Genomic DNA, 20912 nt, shown 5'->3' on the forward strand with positions numbered 1-20912 from the left:
GGTGATGGTGGTGGTGGTGGTGGTGGTGATGGTGGTGGCGGTGGCGGTGGTGGTGGTGATGGTGGTGATGGTGGTGGTGGTGGTGGTGGTGGTGGTGGTGGTGGTGATGGTGATGGTGGTGGTGATGGTGATGGTGGTGGTGATGGCGGTGATGGTGGTGATGGTGGTGATGGTGGTGGTGGTGGTGGTGGTGATGGTGGTGATGGTGGTGGTGATGGTGGTGATGGTGGTGATGGTGGTGGTGGTGGTGGTGGTGGTGGTGATGGTGATGGTGGTGGTGATGGTGATGGTGGTGGTGATGGCGGTGATGGTGGTGGTGGTGGTGGTGGTGGTGGTGGTGGTGATGGTGGTGATGGTGGTGGTGATGGTGGTGATGGTGGTGGTGGTGGTGGTGGTGGTGGTGGTGGTGGTGATGGTGGTGATGGTGGTGGTGATGGCGGTGATGGCGGTGATGGTGGTGGTGGTGGTGGTGGTGGTGGTGGTGGTGATGGTGGTGGTGATGGTGGTGATGGCGGTGATGGTGGTGGTGGTGGTGGTGGTGATGGTGGTGATGGCGGTGATGGCGGTGGTGGTGGTGGTGGTGGTGGTGATGGTGGTGATGGTGGTGGTGATGGTGGTGATGGCGGTGATGGTGGTGGTGGTGGTGGTGGTGGTGGTGGTGATGGTGGTGATGGTGGTGGTGATGGTGGTGGTGGTGGTGGTGGTGGTGGTGGTGGTGGTGATGGTGATGGTGGTGGTGATGGCGGTGATGGTGGTGGTGGTGGTGGTGGTGGTGGTGGTGGTGGTGATGGTGGTGGTGATGGCGGTGATGGTGGTGGTGGTGGTGGTGGTGGTGGTGGTGATGGTGGTGATGGTGGTGGTGATGGTGGTGATGGTGGTGGTGGTGGTGGTGATGGTGGTGATGGTGGTGGTGGTGGTGATGGTGGTGGTGGTGGTGGTGGTGGTGGTGGTGGTGGTGGTGGTGATGGTGGTGATGGTGGTGGTGGTGGTGGTGGTGGTTGGTGGTGGTGGTGGTGGTGGTGGTGATGGTGGTGGTGATGGTGGTGGTGGTGGTGGTGGTGGTGGTGGTGGTGGTGGTGGTGGTGGTGGTGGTGGTGGCGGTGGTGGTGGTGGTGGCGGTGGTGGTGGTGGTGGTGGTGGTGGTGGTGGTGGTGGTGGTGGTGGTGGTGGTGGTGGTGATGGTGGTGATGGTGGTGGTGGTGGTGGTGGTGGTGGTGGTGTGTGTGTCACACTAGAGCCTCCATTCGTGATTGTTGCTCTTCTCATTGAAAAAGCCTTTTAACTCGTCCACCACCATTACCACACACCCCCACCCTGTCCTTCCTCCTCCTCCTAACTCTGTGTGGAGCTGGGGTTTGGCCAGAATTCCAAAACTGGACCTCTCGTTTGAAACCTGATCCTATTTTCTTGGACCTCTGAATGTATTCCCAGGACTGCATGGGGCCTGGAGACCCTTGAATCTAGGTCGGCACACGTCACCTGCATTGATCTGCAGTAGTGATGTGTGCCCTGTGCCGGCCCACTGGGTACCACGCTGCTCAGGAGAAGGGACCGAAAAGGGAGAGGGAAAAGGGTGAGAGAGGAGGCAGGGGAGGGAGACAGAGAGGAGGGGGAACAAGGAGAGAAAGCAAGAAAGAGTAGATGATGAGGGAGGAGAAGAAGCGTTGTGGGTGGGAGGGGGTGGGGAAGGCCTTTGACTACCTGGAAAACAGCTGGGAGTAAAGTGGGATGTTTCTACTACAAGCTGAAATCTATAAAAAGTGATGCTATTTACCTCGGTGGTTTGAGAATGAAGGAAAACATCCCATGGCTTTTTACAGTTGTTGCTTATTTTTCTTTTCTCTCCTCCTCGTTTGTTTGTTTTCATGCATTTGCACATTTGCACAGTCCTGCCTATTTGGGTAAATGTCTCTTCAGCTCCCTGGGAGCAGCTGCTGTCCTCCACCCCCCACAGGCATTCAGTGGGGTGGGGGGGTCCTATATCCCCCTCAGCCTCAGCCTCAGCCTCAGCCTGCCCCAGCTCCATCCAAGCTAAGGGCCAAGCCAGCAGAGGCTCTCAGGGGTGTGCCTTCAGCACTTGACTGTTTCCCTGACTACATGCTCACAGGTGAGCAGCTGCGAGAAGTCCTTTTCTCCCCCAGATAGATGTCCCTGGCTCTGGTGTGCAGAGCATGGCTTTTAGGGGCTGAAAACACCAGGTTTCACCTCTGACTGCTGGGATGCCTTGACTCATTCTGCCCTACCTTCCAGGACAGAGGCAATAATGAAATAAAACAATACAACGATACAGGTCAGCCCTGTCCTCTTCCCTCTTGCCCCTCCTAGGCTTTGGGAATCAAAGGCTGTTAAGAGTTGGAAAGAACCACAGGAAACATCCAGTCCGCTACCAGAGAGAAGGAGTGACTGGTTCACAGCCCTATAGCCCATAAGAGGCAGGGCAGCGCTTTGCCCTGGTTCAGTGTTCTTCCACAAGTCGATTGATGTGTTTCTGAGGTTAAACACTTCCTACTGTTTACTTCAGGCCCAGGAACTGCTAATTAGGAATTCAAAGAAGTCACTGCTGGCCTCAGTCAGCCTGTGGATGGTGCGGGTATCTGGGTAAGAATAGAAAGCTCTGTGGAAAAGGTCCATGGATTTGCATTTTCCATCCACGTTGTTTCTCTGGGTTTTGAGAATGAACTTATTTTGATAGTCTGGAAAGCCGGGGATGAAAAAGCCCTCTTAGGTTGAAATTCAACAATGAGTGATATTTTGGAGCTCTGGCCTCCAAAGGATTGCAACAAACTTTGCACAACAGAAGCTAGAGACAGTGGGTGCAAAGCAATGTGGGTTTTGCAACCACTTTTTGCGTGCTATGCGGTAGCAGCGGCGTGGGAAAGGCCGAAGGCCCCCTCCCACCCCCTGTCCTCGCCTCGCTCCCAGGTATGGGGGGCAGGGCTGAATCGCCTTTCAGAGGGCCTCACTCCAGGGGTGTGCACTGAGACCCCAACTCTTCCTTTCTCCTTCTGGGTCTCATTAAACAAACATGAGAGACGCCGTGTGACTCTGGACCAGTCCTCCCCTTTTTGGGGTCCTCGAGTTATAGAGGGTACAGAAGTTTGGACACTTTTAAGTACTAGATAATCTCTGAGGCTTCTCCCAGCTCTCACTTGGAGAGCTCCATGCAGAATTCTGTGCTGAAAATCACAGTCATCATATGGAGGTAAGTGTCCTCTAGTAAAGCATCATCTTTGCATGGTGCCTCACAGCTTGTAAGAGCACCTTCGTCTGCAGCGCACCCTTGAACCCTCATGACCACCCTGCGGGGTAGGTATGATCACTTGTTTATTCCAGACAGAAAACTGCGACTTAGAAAAGTGAGGCGATGTATTCATGGACACACAGGCAGGGAGGGGTAGGTTCAGATCCAGGAAGAGGATCACCAAAGCTCCTATTCTGTCCAGGACACACCTTCCTCTTCTAGCCCTAAACTAGGTTCATTAACAGATGCCCAATGAGGAGCACTAAGGAACTGGAGTTATGCAGCGAAAACAAAGGCTCCTAGACCACGGCAGGGATCTCCAGAGCTGGGCTTCGAGGGGACATAGAGACTTCACCTGTCACTGAAACACACAGTGAGCTGGGATGAAAACAAACCACAGTCCCTCTCCTTCCTTCCAAATTTCAGAGGGTTATGCCTCCTGTCTGTGCCACTTAAGAAGCAGAATATTCTAGGACTTCAGAGCTGAAAGCAAGTTAATCCACCTATCTTCTCTTGGTTCAAATGAGGATGTTAAGGCCTGGAGAGAGAAAGCGATGTCCCCAGGGTCACTCTGCAAGCCGCTGTCAGCTCTGCGACTACAAGCCAGGGGAGGGAGGTCCTCTTTGCACAACCCGTCCCTGCTGCCCTTCCTCAGCCCTGGAATTCAGGCCCAAAGGCAGAGCCGACTGGAGCCCAGAAGATGGAGAGGGAGACACACACAGATTTCTACAGCAATGCACATGGCTACCCCGTTCCAGAGCTCCTCTATCTCCACTTGGCTATCAAGCGGCCCAGGGCGAGCAGGCCCAGGGCGCCTTACCTCTGCTCCGCGGAGCTGTAGGTCTCCCCTCTCTGGCAGCTGCTCAGGGTGACGGGGTCAAAGCTGTCGAAGGAGCGGAGGGCCACCCCCGAGATGGCGACCAGGGGTGAACTGAAGCTCACACGTACCGCCTGGCTGTGGTAGAAGGGCTGGCTGAGGTCATGGACCACAGGGATAATCAGGGGATTGTTCCTGCAGCTCAGGACATGGAGGCCTGTCAGGGGAGACAGAGGGCCGGGGGGCCGGGCTCATTACTCAAGGCCAGTCACGCCCTCCCCAACGGGCCCTTCCCGAAGCCCCCAGACCCTTTCATGTCACTGCACAAAAGCACCATTGGGTGGCCGGTGGGGATTTTGAGTTTGATTGAAAGTTTCTTTGTCTGCCTTTCTCTCTTGGTTCCAAATCTTTCCAACCCCCTTGCCTCCCTGCCCCCTAAGCTTTCCCTTCACCTAGCACCCAGGGCCCCTCTCCTCCCCCAAAGGGCCACCCCTCAGCCAAGCCTCACTGGCCCTCTCCTCCCTCCCACATTGCGTTAGGGCTTGATGGTCTGAGTTGCCAGTTTTCAGGCTGCCTTCCCAGAAATAATTCACAGCAACAGGCCATTCGGGGAGGTGGGAGGGGGGCTACTCTCATTTTTAATCTAGGAACTTGGAAGCAGCCCTATTGTTAGGTACGGGTCTCTGCAGCCGTTCTGTAGACAGGGGACTGAGAATCCTGAGCAGGACGTGGCTTTCCAGAGGGACACAAATCAGCCAAGTTGAAGTAGAATCCAAGCTCGCCTCACTCCAAATCCCCTGGTTCTTTCTAGAATGGGGAGCGTGCCCTCTGGCTTCAGGATGGAAGGGAGAGGGGCAGGGAGAAATGGTACATCCAGGCGGAGAGGGAAGAGAGTGATGGGTAGGGATGGAGGGGTGAACTGAAGCAGGCTTTGGTGTTGATGGAACTCAGCTCGATTCTGGCTTTAGCCACTTTCTTCCTACGTGACTCCGGCAAACCCTAACACTCAGTCTCTCTATCTACAAAACGGTATAACCCTAACCACGTCCGGGCAGTCCTGCTAGGCTGGGACATGAAGTTCCTGGTCTGGCAGCCCCTGTCCGCGGTCCACTCTCGGAGCCGCGAAGCCTCCGCAGGGCATGTCAGGATGCTGAGGACAGAGGACGAGGACCCGGTGGGGAGCAACAGGGACATGTGGAAATCTCAGGCATCAAGTAGCAGGATCTAAAGAGCTTCCCTGGAACCAGACTTTTCCCCACTGTGCCGAGAAACCTCTGCTTAGAGCCTGGCTGTGGTATGCTCTGCCAGGACAGCTATGAAAATATTTGCTTCCCACTTAGGGAAATTTACCAGGAATCCAGATAAGTCCAGAGGGGTTTTCTTTCTCTTCCTTATTAGTATGTTCCCCCATGCCTTTAAAGCTAACTAAATAAGTAAACATAAAAACAAAACACAAAAGCCCTCGCTGCTCCCTTGGCTTCTGCTTGACCCCGGAATGACCCCTTGCCGGCCTGCTTCCTAGGGGTCTTTGAAATGAGCTCCCTGTGGAACAGTGTGGGCACGGCTTTGAAGCCTGGACCTCAGGGCTGGCCTGGAATCCCAAACCCCTGGAATGGCTGTCCTGGAAATGGGGGAGCAGGCACCAGCGCTTCCTCAGCGCCAGGTCTTGTGCTACGCATGGGTCACAATAGTCTCAAGGCATATCTTATTTAACATGTTGCTCTGACTGTAAAATGGTATCATTGTCTCCGATGTGCGTAACAGGGAAGGCAGAACTGTTAATGAGGCACCGAGACGTGGAGAAAAGTGCTCGCATTTTCCAGGTGAGGGAGTGGCGGGACAGGATTCAAACTTTGGCTATCAGCTCTGGAGATGGGGCTCCCTCCTCCGTCCCACGGCTCACGGGGATATACAGAAGCAGAGTGGCACAAGCGACAACAGTAGCCCTTGTTCTGGGGCAGCTGACTTCTCACCTGTCTTCCTACTCTTGAATCAGACCCTTTCCTGTTCTCACTCCCGTAGAAAAGTCTGCAGCTCATGCTGGACCCACGGCCAGCACTCTGGAGGCATTCACAGGCACCTTTGGCTATACGGTGAGGAGCTACTGCAGTGCGACCCGGGGTCTCTTTGGGTCTCAGGTGCTGATATGTATGGTGGGAAACGGCCTTTGCTCAGTCTCCCTTCCAGCGTCTTTGGAAGATCCAATGGGAGGCTGAGGTTAAAGGTGCCTGGCAGAAGGCAGTGACTGCAGGGAGGACTTTTACAAGGACCCCCTCATCCCTGTACCTGTCAGATTCAGGCTCCGCTAGCTACACAAATAGAACCTGATTTGAAGTCAGTCAGAATGCCAGTAGAGAACAAGGAAAAGGAAAGGGGAAGGAAGAGTTCATTCTCAGCAGATCCTCACAGCCACGCATGGGAAAATGTGAAACCAGGTACCAAGAGCAAGTCAGGCCAGAGGGGACAGGCTCACCTAAATCGTGGCTCTGATCTTTGGTATCGAGCAGCTGGACACTGATGGTTTCCTGCCTTTGGTCCCCGTAATAGGTCCCATCAGTCACCAGGTGAACAATGACAGCGGCAGCAACCATCGGCTGAGAAAAGTATGCCTGAAATGCACATGACATAAGACGGTCACTCATGCCCTCTGTCCCATGATAGGGAAGCAGCCACAGGGCAGGGGTTTTGAGGAGAATCTTCAATTTCAGGAACTAGATCACTCATCATGGCTCCATGACAGGAACAGAGAGGCAGCAAAACCTGACAGTGAAAAGCACAGGCTCTGAGATAAGAGACTCTGTTCCAGTTCTGGCTCTGCTCCTTCTGAGATGCTCCTGCGGATGTGCAGTGGCGGCTGTGCTGCTCTGGGCCCGCGTTCTCTCTCCTCCAAGTGGCGGGTTGAGTAAAGAGCTGCATCATGGGGTGATGGGCAGGCCCAGTAACACAGTGGGAGTAAAGGGTCTGGTACATACTGAAACTGCACACAAACACACAAGGGTCCTGTTATCATCTGTCACTCCTCCATGCCAGCCGCTGTACAAGCTAAATAAGACATGGCTCTTACATCACTGCAGACTATGAAGTTCAACAGAGGTCAGTGGCATGCAAATCAAAACTCGATACAATCCACAGTCCTAGGAAGCTGGGCTCATAGACAGCTATGTAATGCCATGTGACAAGTGCCATCCAACAGATGACCAAAGATGTCCAGGACTAGAAGGGAGAGAATAGTCACGTTTCTCTGGGGGGGGTATCACTAAAATCTTCAGGGAAGAGAAGACAATTTTAAAAGGTCTTGAACAATGAATAGGAGGTTCCAGGCAGAGAAAGGTATCCAAACTCTGCCCAAACAAGCATGACTGGGGGGTATTTCACAGGCAAGTAAGGGACCCCATTTCAGGAAGCATCCCCACCATTAAATGTGTTCCCTGTCCTTACAATGAGTACCGTCAGTGGGTACACAAACCATCTTGAGGAAGGGTCATGGGAGGTTGTGCTTCCTGGGGGCCCCTGGAGGTTCTGAGGCTCTCCAGGCTTTGGCTTACCCGGAGCCAGAAGGTGGTCTGCGTCATCTGGGACTGCGGGTAGTTGATGGTGCAAGGATACCAGGCATGCTGGGAAATGCCCTCACTGAGATCGATCACCTTGGTTCGACAAACCTGGGGAGACATAAAGAAAAACAAGCGTTGTGGAGGGTCTCAGTGGTTGAATTAAATTTAATTTTATAAATCTTTGCTATGTACATATTTTGTCCTTGGCACGGCAGGAAGAAGCAGGGGATGAAGAGACAACACCCTATGCCAGAAGCCCATGTTCTCACATAGAAGAGGAAATCCTCACTGGTGTCAAAGAAAGAACAGGTAACACGTTTGGTGGTGGAGTTGACAGAATCATTCTTACAGGGACAAATCCTAGAGAAGCTGATATTTGAGTTGGGTCTGGAAGAACAGGGTAGAGATAAGGGAAGGGCATTGCAAGTAGAGGGAACAGAAGCAGAGGCTCAGAGGAAAGCAGAAACCCAGAAGGGTTAAGTTGTGATAAGCTCCCTGGTATTATTAGGCCTTGGGGAAGGTGGCAGAAAAGGCAGGTGGAGGGGCTGGATCTCATACAGACCCTGGAATGCAAAGTAGTCCGCTTTATAATAAATCTGTAAATTTTCTCAGGGCTATACAAACGACACAGCAAGACTATGATAGTATGAGCATTTGCTTCCCCCAAACAAAAGCAGCTCCACCACTTCCCATAAATATATGTAAATATACATACACAAACACATGCACACATCTGCATTCTCAATGATATTCTCAATGGTACTAAAAGAAACACACAGCGTGTATAAGCAAGTAGAATTCTTAAAAACTTAGGGGGTTTGTGTGTATCCAAATGTTTTTTCCTTCATTGGTTCATTCATTCGTTCAAATGACATTTATTGAGTAACTGCTGTTTGCTAAGCACTGTGAGGTGAGATGGTAGACAGGACAGATGGTGGGGAGCTTACAGTGACAACGTGTGCAGATTTTCATCAAGTAATCACATATGCATGCATACTGCAACTGTAGAACAGAAGAGGGCTCTGATGGAATAGGAAAGGAAAAGCTGGGCTGTTCTTGTGATTGGTCCGGATGTTAGCAGAAGGTCATCCTGCATCAGGGCTTTTCCTCTGAGTTCTAATGTGGCTCCTCTCTCAAAACCTCCCTGTGAATTTGGGCCTGTCCTTCCGCATCTATAGGTCAGTCTACTCATCTAAACCGTAAGGCTGACCTAGAGAGGATCAAAATATTCAAGGATCAAGACTATCTGTTCCATCAATATCTACAGTAGCAAAACTTTTGAAATAATTTACATGTTCATCTGTTAGGGAAGAAATGCATAAAATATAACATATTTACATGATGGGATCCTATAAGCAAAAGAATATATGAGGACTGAATGAGATTCATATGCCGGGCTGATATGAACAATATTTAACACTTGTTCTGTATGGGTCATGGCCAAGAAAATGGAAGCCCTCCTTATGAGTTCATAGACATCAACATGGAGAGACTGCAAAAACATACCAGTGAGTGAAATACAAAAAACAGGACCTAAGTGGATAGGCATATTTTGGTGTCACTTATTTTTTTAAAAATCAGACAGAACAAGACTATACCCAAAGATTCATATAGATAAGAGTAGAAGAACTGAAAATGGAGTAGAGAAGTCATACATCAAATTCACTAACCACAGTCAAGATAAAATACTTGACTGCATTATAACCTACAACTACAAGCATCAATACCTTTAAAAAAATAATAACCTTTGGTTTTGGAGTAATTTCTTTTTCTTTTTTTTTTTTAACAGAAAAGTTGCAAAGATAATACTGGGAGTTCCCTATGCCCTTTGTCTAGTTTTCCTTAATGTTAACATTTGCATCGATTCATTCTTGAAACATCAAATAAAGGAAGGAAGTTGCTTAACCAACTTTGGAGAATTACACATTGTCACCCAAGAGTTCTGCACTGGTGAGCTGGCTTTGGAAGAAGGCCTGGTTCTGGACCAAGCTCTCTCAAAACTTGACGTTGAACTGTGGACTAGTTATTTCTCCCTGCTCGCCCTTGGGTTTATCTTTCATGTTTGAATGCTGGATTGCATCATAGGCTTTCAAGGTATCACCTGTAAATTCCTAGGGTTCCTCAGACGTGTTGGCTTGGAGATCAGGACGGGGAAAATCTGCTTAGTTTCTGCTCCACCGTTTCAACCAGAGCATCATCTGAGCATCATCTGTTTTAGATATTGAGCTGCCTTGTAAATTTAATTTAAGAAAAGAGTCTCACTGCTTTAAAAACACTGAAAAGTATTGAAATATGTCCATTGCCAAAATTTCCCTCTCCCCTCCCCAAGGCATCAGTGGGTCCTGGAAATACAGTATTGGTTTCCGGAACGTCACAGGTAACTTCTTAAGGAGAGTGAGGGTCCCAAGAATCAACCATTTCATTGGCCAGGAATTAGGTGATGGCTTCAGTTTCTCAGATCTCTAGAAGCCTAACACCCAGGAGACTATGGGTAAAACACAGTCACATTATGGGCTGGAAGACGTTTTCAAGTTTATTTATTTTTCTCAAAAACAACTGGGACAGAGCTTCGGCAGATCTGCCAATGGATTGTGTTACATTTTACAACAGTGCAAGACTTTGCATAAACTATCTGTGGCATTTGAAATCCAGGCCAGCAATTCGACATGTATCATTTTGGAATTCTTTCCCCTTGTGTACTTAGCTGCCTGTCCCCCAGCAGAGCGTGGGGGAGCATATCTCCGGAGGGCTGGAGTGGGGTGGGGGGCTTATCTTCGCATCTAAAGCATTCACGGTCAGAGAAGTCTCCATGGACAAAACCCTATTACTGCTTAAATACAATTTCCTCTTATCTCGTCAGCCCTATCAGCACTAGACAGGGCTTTAGAAGAACATGCTGCTGTTAACTTTATTCTCCGGTTTTCCTATTTAGTTTTTGTGTTTGCTTCAGGCTGGCTGGGATCCTGACCAGGGACAGTCAAGCAGATCAGAGAGGAACAAACAAATCCAGCTGAACCTTTGCCCAAAGCCCCAGTTGATCTTGAAACCATCTACGTTCCTGGGGAGGTGGGAGGAGGCTGCAGGGGAGCAGACACTCACAGGCTTCCTGCTTTTATAGACCTTGCATGAATTTGTTCATTCAGCAGCCACTTCTTGAAGGTACATGGTTCAAGGGGCTCCAAAGCCCTGAAAGAAAAAGAGCCTTGCCCATCGCCTTAAGGCTGTCAGAAGGATGCAAGTGTGAACCCAAGGTAACCAATTCTATGGGGGATGCTCTGTTTTCATCCATGCCTCTTTTTGCACCTTTCAAAAATGCAAACCCAACTCTATAAGCATTACTGAGCAACGTTGACTTTGCTGAACAGCCTGTGGAGGAACAAGCAGGAGAGCTACATCACATACTCCACGTGGTCTCAAGGTCCCCCACCGGGACCCCAAGTTTCTTTCTCTTCACTCGTCGTCTCCCTTTCTCCAGTTTCTTCAGTGTCACTCAGTCCAGTGACCTTCCCAATCTCTCCCAACCTTGTCCCCCTTTCAATCTGCACCTCTCTTAAAACTCAGAGCCATTCTGCTTTCCCTTAGATCTCTGCTCGCAGGCCCACAGATCTTTCTGATGGTGCCAAGGGCTCCACCCAGCCCCCTAAGGCCAGAGACGTCAGGGGGTTGAACATAGTAACATTTTTACCCCCTTTGTCACACTGGTATGGACAAGATCTGGTCCCTCCCTTCACATCACTCACTATCTTATGGTACCCATCAAGGGAGTTCTAGAAACATCTGTAGCCTCTAGGCTTCAGGTTCCCCTCAACAGATAAAGAGGGGTTTCCTATAGCCAAAACCTACCTTTCTGCATTGCCCACTTCCATGTACACTGCAGTATCATTCACAACAGCCAAGAGGTGGAAATAACCTAGCAGCCCACCAAGAGACACACTGATAAACAAAATGTGGCATACGCATGCAGTTTAATATTATTCAGCCTTGGAAAGGGGAAATCCTGCCATTTAAGGCAATATAAATTAACCTTGAGGACATTATGCTAAGTAAAATAAGGCAGTCACAAAAAGGCAAGTACCACATGATTTCCCTTAAATGAGGTGTCTAAAATAGTCAAATTCAAAGAATCGAAGAGTGGAATGGTAGTAGCCAGGGGCTGGGGAAGGGAAAAAGGGAGTTGCTGATCAATGGGCATAAAGTGTCAATTAAAGAAGATGATTAAGTTCTAGAGGTCTGCTGTACAACATTGTACCTAGTGCCAACAATACTCTATTCTAAAAACTTCAGAGGGGAAATCTCTTGTTATGTGTTTCATCACAATAAAATGAAATAAAACAAATACTTTCAATGATTAAAATACTGATGTTCATTACATGAATGAATACACTAATAAATAAATGATCTAGCAAAGCAGGAAAGGACATTTACATAACATTGCTAGGGAATGAGTACATGTGGCGGGGGTGGGGGGGCAAGCACCCTCACTTGGGTTTTGTCAGGTTTGGAGGAGGGATTACCAGCATCTTCTTGATTACTTCATGGGCAGAGAACTTGGTTTTATTTGTAGACAGATCAGTTTACCTTTGGACAATTCTTCCCAACAGCCAGGGGAAGATACCTGGCTGTACTTTCTCCTACTCGTTCCGAGAACTTGAAGACAGGCTCTGTATTGAGAGGATTCCGTGTTCAGTGGTCAAGGGCGGTAGGTGTTTTGCACAGTACAACACAGTAAATACATGGCAAAATTGTTACAAAAATGCAAAATGTGATGCCCTTTCATTACCTGTGCTCTGCCCCCTATCAGTCCTACCTTGGCTGGGTAGAACCATCTCTAGCGAGAGCTCTCCCTTTTGCCCCAAGAATTTCTGGCACAAACAGCAGACAAGACTTCTGGTGTCCACGCCTCTCTCTTCTCCAACAGACCCAGCCCTGGGTCCCTGATGGAGTCCGAAAAGGCCAGTGCCTCTTATCCCCATCTTAGCTCCTGTAGGAACCAAGGGGCAAGCAACCATGTTCCCCCTTGGCCTTGAGGGGAGCCTCTTATTTTGAGCACCATCCCTTAGACCCTCCATCATCTTCAGAGACACCTGGTTACCTAAATGACCACCCATAGACCTGGGTCACTTCTGGCTGTGTCACTTATCAGCTGGCCATCAATTTTCCCACCTGTGAAATGTCGTGCTTGCATTAAATAATCTCTAAGTATATTGGCTACTTAAGGCCACCTGCAGTAGTAATGTTCACCAAGGGCCTCATGATCACAACATCATTTAATCTTCATAATCACTCTGTGAGGTTGAAATCATCATCCCATTTCTAGGATGAGGAAATGAGGCACAGACGCTTAAAATAACTCTTTCAAGGTCATACATCCAGCTGTGTATGGAACTTGATCCCTGTCATTTCTCGTTCTGTGGACTCAGTCACCAAGCACCACTGCTGTTGCTGGTCTTGGTCAAAACCTCCGCTTCCTCTGATGGAGAAGAGGGCGCCAATTACCACTCTGTGGGCCACCAGTCATTCCACACATAATAAGCAACTTCCCAAAGTAAAAAGCTAACCCTATCACCCTGCTACTTATCACCCCCACCCCCCATGTCTTCCCATGGACCGCAGGGTGGACAGTTTGGTAGACACAGCTGGTTCAGCACGTCTCTGCCTTGGCTGCCGGCGGGGTTCCCTGCACAAGCAGCAGGCAGGTGACCCCACAGGTACACAGCAGTGCTCCCTTCTCACTGAACAACACTTTCTCCCACATGCCGCACAGTCTGCCACCACGACGCATGTGCCCCGACTTCTCCCTGCACCCCCAGATCCCCCCTCCTGCACTGGACAGGATATTTGGTGAAACACTGCACACACTTCAAAGCCAGTCTCAAGTATCGCCCAACCCCACCCCTGAAAGCCTTTGCTCACCCCCAGGCAGAATTAACAGCTCTCTCTTATGTGTCCATATAGTTCTTTGTATATGCGTCAGTTACAGCACTTGTCAAGTTGGATTATGGTTATTTAGAGCCCAGTCTTGCCCCTTTAAACTCTGAAGACTTCCAAGGCAAGAACCGTGTTTTATTTACCTTCCAGTAGATCTTCGCAAACTGCCCAGCACATGGGACGCAACAGTTGCTCGGTGAACAAGAGGAACAACAGCAGAGCAGCAGCAGCGTGCACTGTGTGCCTGGTCAAGGCTGGCCCTGTTTTAAGGACTCCATGTGCGCTCAATCATGCAATCCCCACAACAGCTCTGTGAGGTAGGTATGATTATGATCCCCATTTTTATATTAGATGAGGACACTGAGGCCTGGTAATTTGCCTTAGGTCACACAACTAATTAGTAGAGCCAGGGTTCAAATCCAAGTACAAGCTCATGGGCCTGCCTCCATATCTCCCAGGGCTGTTATGGAGGAGGATGGACTTGGGATTTCTCCTGGGCTCCTGAGTAGAAGGAGCTTCAGCAGACGAAAGCAGGCCCTTACAGGTCTGCCCTGGGCAGGGCTATGTGGTTGTAAGAGCTCTGGATGGCCAGGCCAGGGACCTGCCTCCCAGCACTGACTCGATCACTGACTTCCGGCCCTCACCCTTCCCACCTGTAGAGGACAGAGCATGATGCATCCCCCAAGGGCTTTTCAGTTCTGACTGACTACCAGCGTTTGGCTTCCAGCCTCTTCCCAGGGACTGCCGCTGGAGAAAGCGTTGGCTCTCTGAGGCAGTGCGATTATGCTGTCGGCCTCTGTGTCGACTCACGGGTCCCAAGGCTCTGATACTCTGAGGTGGAAGGCTAATTTCACAGCCACCTCTTCCATTGGAGATACCTGGAGGCACAGCAAATGCTGACTGCATCCATTTCAGCAATGGGTTTTTTGTTTTGTTTTCTTTTAGGTCTTTCTTTTCTGTGTGTGCTGCAAAAGAGCTGGAAGATCCTCTCCAGAGCTTTGAGGATACTGGATGTTTGAGCTGGGATGGTCCTCAGAGATGTGATTCCAGCCACAGCATCCAATAGATAGATGGGGATGGAGCCCAGAGGGGAGAGACCGCCTTGAAGACAAGGTGTAAGCTCCTCTGGGATGGGCCAGGGTATCTGGTGGTGCCTGGGGGTGCCCAGAATGAGAGAAGGAGAGGCCTCTGCATCCCTAGGACTTGGGGACTCTTGTCCACTCCATGCACTGCCAGCCACTACATCCAGCACTCGCCTCTAAACCCCCTCCTTTGCCGAAGACTGCTTTCAATTAGAGGAGTTAACGATGCCTTGCTTTCAAAGGGTTTTTTAAATCCAGTTTATCTTCCACCCACACACGATGTACACAAAGGCGGGAAGACAGAGGGAGAACAGGGAAGCAGGAGTTCTGGTATTTTCCCACACAGGGGAGATGCCATGAGGTTTCTATTGAATTTCGCTTTTACAGATTTACATGCCCTTTTGTCAATCACAGGAGGGAGGAAGTGCTTGTCAAACTTCTAGCCCATCCTCTCCAATTTCCTCTTTCAACCCAAAGGGACTTGGGAATGGGCCTCATAGAAAAAAAGAGAAAAGGGAGTAGGGAGGGGTGAGTGTGGGGGTTCATGCTGACAGTAACAATACACATAAATGCACCACGGACGCACGCGTGCACACATGCACCAGGCAGTGTTTCCCAATATTTCTACTTAGGCTGCATTTTGACCTTAGGCTTGCAGGTCCAGTGCCAAGTGATTTTCCCAAGAGTTGCAAGGTTGCAAGAGGGGCAGAGTTGCTGGAAATGATGCCTGCAGGAGGGAAGGCCTACTAGGAGGCAGCCAGCAGTCCCTGGTTGTAAAGAGCCTTGGGAGAGAGGCAGATGAAGTGGTCCAGGTAAAATAAAGCCACCCTTCGTCAAGCCTGAACATGTTGCTCCCTCCTCAGCACCCCCATGTGGGAGGGAAAGGGCACCAAGTCTTAAAGACGGCCTACAAGCAAGGGCACTTCCCATGAAGAATCACACCTGGCCCTCATAATAACCCTGAAGAGTAAATAGTTTTGTCTCCACATTAGAAATAAAGACTGAGATTTTGAAGACATTGGTCACTCTCCCATCACTTAGGAGTCAAAGCCAAGTGGTCTGACTCAAAGTCCATTGTTTTCCCATCCTGCGGCTGGACTTCCTTGGTCATACCCTTTCTGCAATGCACTTGCACTGGCGTTTCTCATATGTCCACCTGTCTCTGTGTGTGAGCTTCAAGGACATGTGGCATCAGTGCGGGCATTCCCCATCTCTTGCCCAGGACAGGCGTCGTTAATTAAACAGTGCAGGCTCTTCCCCGGAGTGTAGACCTCCGACTCCACCTCAACAAAAGGCTACTGTGAGCCACTCATGATTGGTCAGGACTGGCCCAAGAAATGAACCTATTTGCAACCCTTGAACTGTTTGGCTGTTAGCTCACTGAGAAAAAGAATGAGGTCTTGCTTGCTATATCTCCAGTATTCACAGCAGAAGAAGGCCTAAAGTAGGCACTGAGCAAATATTAGCTGAGTGAAAGAAATGAACTAACAGCAATAACAATAATGTTATTGATCCTTTGCTGTCTGTATGTCAGGCTAACCAGTACTTCAGGTGCCTTATCTCAAATAGTGTGTAAATGAACACATGCAACCCAAGTGCTCCAATTCCAGGTTCAGGGCCTCCCTCATTGGCTGCAGAGTACTGGAGTCCTCTCCCGCCTGCGTTCTTCTCCCCGCTCTTAGGCCCACCCTGACCTCTTTCCTATGCCCCTTATTCCAAATTGACCCCCCTGAACATAGAAAACTTAAAGGGTAACTAGGGGTTTAAAGATACAGAACATCACACACACACACACACACACACACACACACACACACACACTCACACACACACACACCAATTCCCTTATCCAAGGCCCTTTTTACACACTTGATCATAAGGAAGAGAGATCCAAGAGAATGAGAGACAGATAGAAAGAGAGAGAGAGAGAGAGACAGGGACACCAGGCTTTCTTGTACCGACCATTAGAAACAATTATCACTTTCCCCAGGCCTCCAGAGCAGCTTTGCCCTTTGATGCCTGCCTTAAAGAGATAGAGGGAGGGGTGGGGGAGGGGTGGATCGCCTTTCTTTCAATTCCAGGATTTATTATTTGGCAGGCACTGACAATCAAGTCAAGAAGCATTTCCTGCTATTCATAGGGCCTGTGTGTGGAGAAGAGGATGCCTCCTTCCTCCCAGCCAGAGTCCTGGAAGTAGCAGCAGACCTCAGGGCCTCTACCCAGGAGACACTTCCAGATAAGATAACTTGGCATCCATGCCCTCCAGCCTTGGAGCTCTGCTCTAGGGTGATTAGCACCTCATTTCCCTCTGGGGCCTGTCCCTAACATACTCTGACACTCCTAAGGGGTCTAACATCCTCCAGGCCTGTTCCTCCGCACAGGTCTGGAATCTTGTGGTCTGGGGTGCACGCTATTGGCCTGATCAAATGATCACGCAGAAAAAGCCTAGGCTTTCAAAGGGAACCGAGCGAAGAAATCACCGCAGACATCACCATCCTACTGCGTACCAACGTTTGTACAGGAGGAGAAGCAACTTCTTAGAAAGGAGACGGTTTGGAATCCTAGAACTGATTCTTGGGGACTGCCCATGCTTAATTTCGCAGACAGAGGCTCTGGATTTCTAGGGGACAGAAATCGGATGTCCCAACCTTCTTCAAAGGGAAAAGGCCTTCTTCAATGCAAGAGGCCTGACAGACCATCCACGATAGGTGGCAAACCCATGCTTTCTGTGCCACCATTTCAACCAGCAACTATGACCAGCACCTGTGTTCCGAGTGCAGACCCTCACATCCTTGTGAGGCGGGGGGTGGAGAGCGCGCCAAAGCCACACCTGTCAGAAGTGCTCAAGTCTGGGTCTGCCGCCTGCGTGTGTTACTCCAAGTCTGTTCCTCTTGCACAGAGGAGGAAGCTGAGGCCCACGCGGTGAAAATGGAGACCGTAACGAGGATGGTGACAGTACTGGTGATGCTGACAAGCACCTAGCTGCTTTCTCCTCCCTTAGCGCCCTCCTTAATTCGCTGTGAAGGGGAGGTTTCATACTACCCAATTCCAGGTGGGGAGACCGAGACCAGGGCAGGGGAAGAAATCATCACCATACCAGGGACAGCAATTACTCCAATAAGGACACCGGCCACCAATTTACACCGTATGAAGTGTTAGTTCCCACAACTCCACCCCATGGGGTCAGCAGTGTCTCCCCATCTTCCAGAGAGGAGACCCAGAGACCCGTTCTGAGGAGGCGCTAGGCAGGGGGCTCGGGCTGCCTCAGCTAGTAAATCCTCTAACAAGGGAGAGTGATTAGTGTCGGATGTGGCGGCCGGCTTTTGTGCTGCTGACAGCTCCTCCCTTGAAAGGCCTGGCAGGGCTCATTTCACATGGGCCCTCCGCAGGCCTGCTCCAGTCTCTGTAATTATGCCATTCACCAGTCACCCAGACCCGCCTCTGAACTCCTGACCCAGCAGTGAAAGACTTGGGATCTCATTACTAATCTCTTAAGCCACCTAGTTCTTCCAAATACATCCATTTAAGTTGGAGGCCAAGGCTTTGGGGGTGGGAGCTGAGGAGAGAGGGAAAGCCCAGCACAGGGACTTCTCATGACATGGCCATGTTCCTTCTCTGGGGCCTGTGGCCCAAGTCACAGGGTAGCGGGCCTGGCTTTTCAGCTCAGAGCAGGGCAGGCCTTGCCAGAGGTCGGTCGCTCTGCTTAGAGACGAGGAGGCCTTTGAAGAGGGAAGGGCATCTGGGCCCACCTGTTTGTAATTTCAGGGGTGCGGGTAGGGGATGAGGCCTCTGTTTGTTTTAATTATTATTATTGTTGTTGAAAAGGGAGGAAAAAATGAGCAGAAACTGCTAACATCTGGAGGCTGCTGTCCAGCTTACGTAATCTCCTGTAGCAGAAGAGGAACACGGGATCCCCAGCCAGATGGTCCGTGGGTGACTTCATGGCAGACGTGCCTTCTCCAACAGTAAGATGCCGACGGGGTTAAGAGAGTGGGCTGTGGGACCTTCTTGAAATTCTTAGGGGATGAGAGGCTGAGGTTTGGGGGCTCCCAGAGATCTCTGTTTGCTTTTGGAAGACTCAGATTATTTTTCCCAGAAAAAGCTCCAATTTTTTTCTTATTAATTCATGCATTCACTCTTTCAATCTACATTCATATAGCACTTATTATGTGTTAGATTCTTTATTCCCCATGGTCTACATGAGAAAATGGACCCCAGAGGGAAAAAAGCAAGACAGAAATCTCTTCTGCCAAAGAGATCTCAGATCCATAGAGGGGTTTGGGGGAGGGTCAAAGATTATGTGCTCACATTGATAGAACAACACAGAAGGTTCTGTGTTTGAGGGGCACGGAGGAAGAAGCCACCTAGGTAACCTCTTCCTGAGGGCCAGGTCTGAAAGGTAGAGCCTCAATGCCAAGCAGGCTCTGGAGAGCAGGGGCTGGAGAAAAAAGAAAGGCAAGAGAAGGGGGAAACGGGGCCACAGCTGAGCCATGACAAAGCCAGCTTCCAAGATGATGTCAAGAGCAGAGGCATGAAGAATAAAGTTCGAGGTGCAGAATATGACTGCAAACAGATTTCTGAGCACATTGTTTTTTTTTAAAAACACATTGCTAACTTTCTGTGTTTCCAAATCTCTTTTCTTAACATTGACACTGAAAGCAATTAATGAAATTTCACGAATTCTAGATCAGGATAGAAAAGCAGTGTAGACTCTGGATCAGATTGAAAAGATGTCATTAATGTCAGCCAGAAGATTCACTCGATTCTAGGTCGGAACACAGGAATACTGCCAGCTCTGCATGGAAGCCCTGCGGCACTGCCAGCCTGAAGCGTCGTGATCTTTATTTCAGAGCCCAGAGGCACTGCCAGTTCTAGAGGAGTATGTTGAGCAATTGAAACACTTCCAGTTCTAGACCAGAATCCTGAGATACAGTGATTCTGGAGCAGGGACAGGAAATCATCTCCTGTAAATCCAGTGCTCCACAGCTGCCTGAGGAAAGAATAGATATCACAGACCAAGACCACAGATCCAGTTAGTTCAGACCCATAAATGCCCTCTCTACTGGCTCCAGAGTGGAACTGGGAAACAGCCAGATGTGGAGCCAAACTTTGAAACCTGGAAATCACTCAGCTCAGGACCACTCACATCAAAGCAGGATGTCTTAGAGAGCCTCCAGACTTCTTCTGGGCCTTTCTCTGGGAGCCCTGAGATATTCATGAGTTAATCAAGAAAGCAGTGACCATGCCCAAACTTTGTGCCTGGTCACCGAAACCCTTGGTTAGAAATAGCTGAGCAGCAGTTAATGGCAGTTTGACCACACTAGCTTATTGAAGAAAGGTCAGAGGAGTGATTTTTCACTTAAAAACATCTTGTGTTAAAAGAACAAGGCTTTCTCAAGTTCATAAAACTGGGGGTTTTTTGTTTTGTTCTGTTTTTCCTCCCATCTCCCCCCTTCCTTCTTTTCTCCAGCTTTCCTCATTAAGAGCTGTGTGTTCTGAGTTGTGTCCAAGACAAAGTAGGAGTCACTGTACCTGCAGGGAGCCCCACTCAATGCCAGGATGGCCACGCCGCATGCGTTGTCCCTGGGTTCCCCCTGTGGGTCTCAGGGTCTCTGATCTGCACCTGTAACTTTGGGAGCAAAGGCTGAAAAACCACTGAGCCATTGGCCCTCTCCTCTTTGCTTTTGAAGAGCAGGCTGTGCTCTGGCCAAAGCTGCCTCCAGCTTCATTTCTCCTCGGATGCAGTGCACTGATATACGCAAGGCACAAAAGGACGGCGACTGCCGTTGCTTTTAACCGTAGCCTGCTGGCTTTCCAACTCAAAGGACTCTGATTCGTAAGGACGAGGGTGACCTTTCCTGACCCTCTACAACTCAGAAGTAGGGCTAGTGATCATGTATGCAAACCAGGGCTTTGCCCACAAACTGTCCAATGGACACGGCTGACTTACGTGTCCACCACCTCATCAGCAGATTCCTGTGAGGGACAGAGAGCTCCCAGAGTGATGCTTTCCCCCAGTGGCGCTCTTGGCCCAGGCAGCCCACATCTGCACAAGAGCAGGGTGTTGCAGCAGCTGTTCTGAGATGAGGTCCCTGGGAACAACTGCAGCCTGATCTGAGATCCACAATGTGAACTCTTCAACGATCCCTACACCTGCCACTTTCCTGAACTTTCCTTTGAGCAGTGGAAGTCATGTACATTTTACAGTCAAAGGGATGTGGGCTGGGATCTAAGCTTTTGCCATTTACTGTCTGCATGACCTTGAACCCTTCACAAAACCTAAATTCTTCCAC

General features: G+C 49.8%; 1 protein-coding gene across 1 annotated transcript in view; it reads right to left on the bottom strand.

The window, feature by feature from the left end:
- The window catches only part of PAPPA (pappalysin 1), a 216246-nt gene that overhangs the window by 56115 nt on the left and 139219 nt on the right, over positions 1–20912 (bottom strand). Inside the window, exons 11-13 of the mRNA XM_054584482.1 lie at positions 7604–7717; positions 6532–6667; positions 4062–4275 (exon numbers count right to left, since the gene is read on the bottom strand). Coding sequence (XP_054440457.1) covers positions 4062–4275; positions 6532–6667; positions 7604–7717 — 464 coding nt within the window. The remainder of the gene's footprint in view (positions 1–4061; positions 4276–6531; positions 6668–7603; positions 7718–20912) is intronic.

This window comes from Pteronotus mesoamericanus, unplaced genomic scaffold (assembly GCF_021234165.1).
Source record: "Pteronotus mesoamericanus isolate MK-2021 breed Mesoamerican mustached bat unplaced genomic scaffold, CSHL_Meso_final contig_78, whole genome shotgun sequence".
Classification (NCBI taxonomy): domain Eukaryota; kingdom Metazoa; phylum Chordata; class Mammalia; order Chiroptera; family Mormoopidae; genus Pteronotus; species Pteronotus mesoamericanus.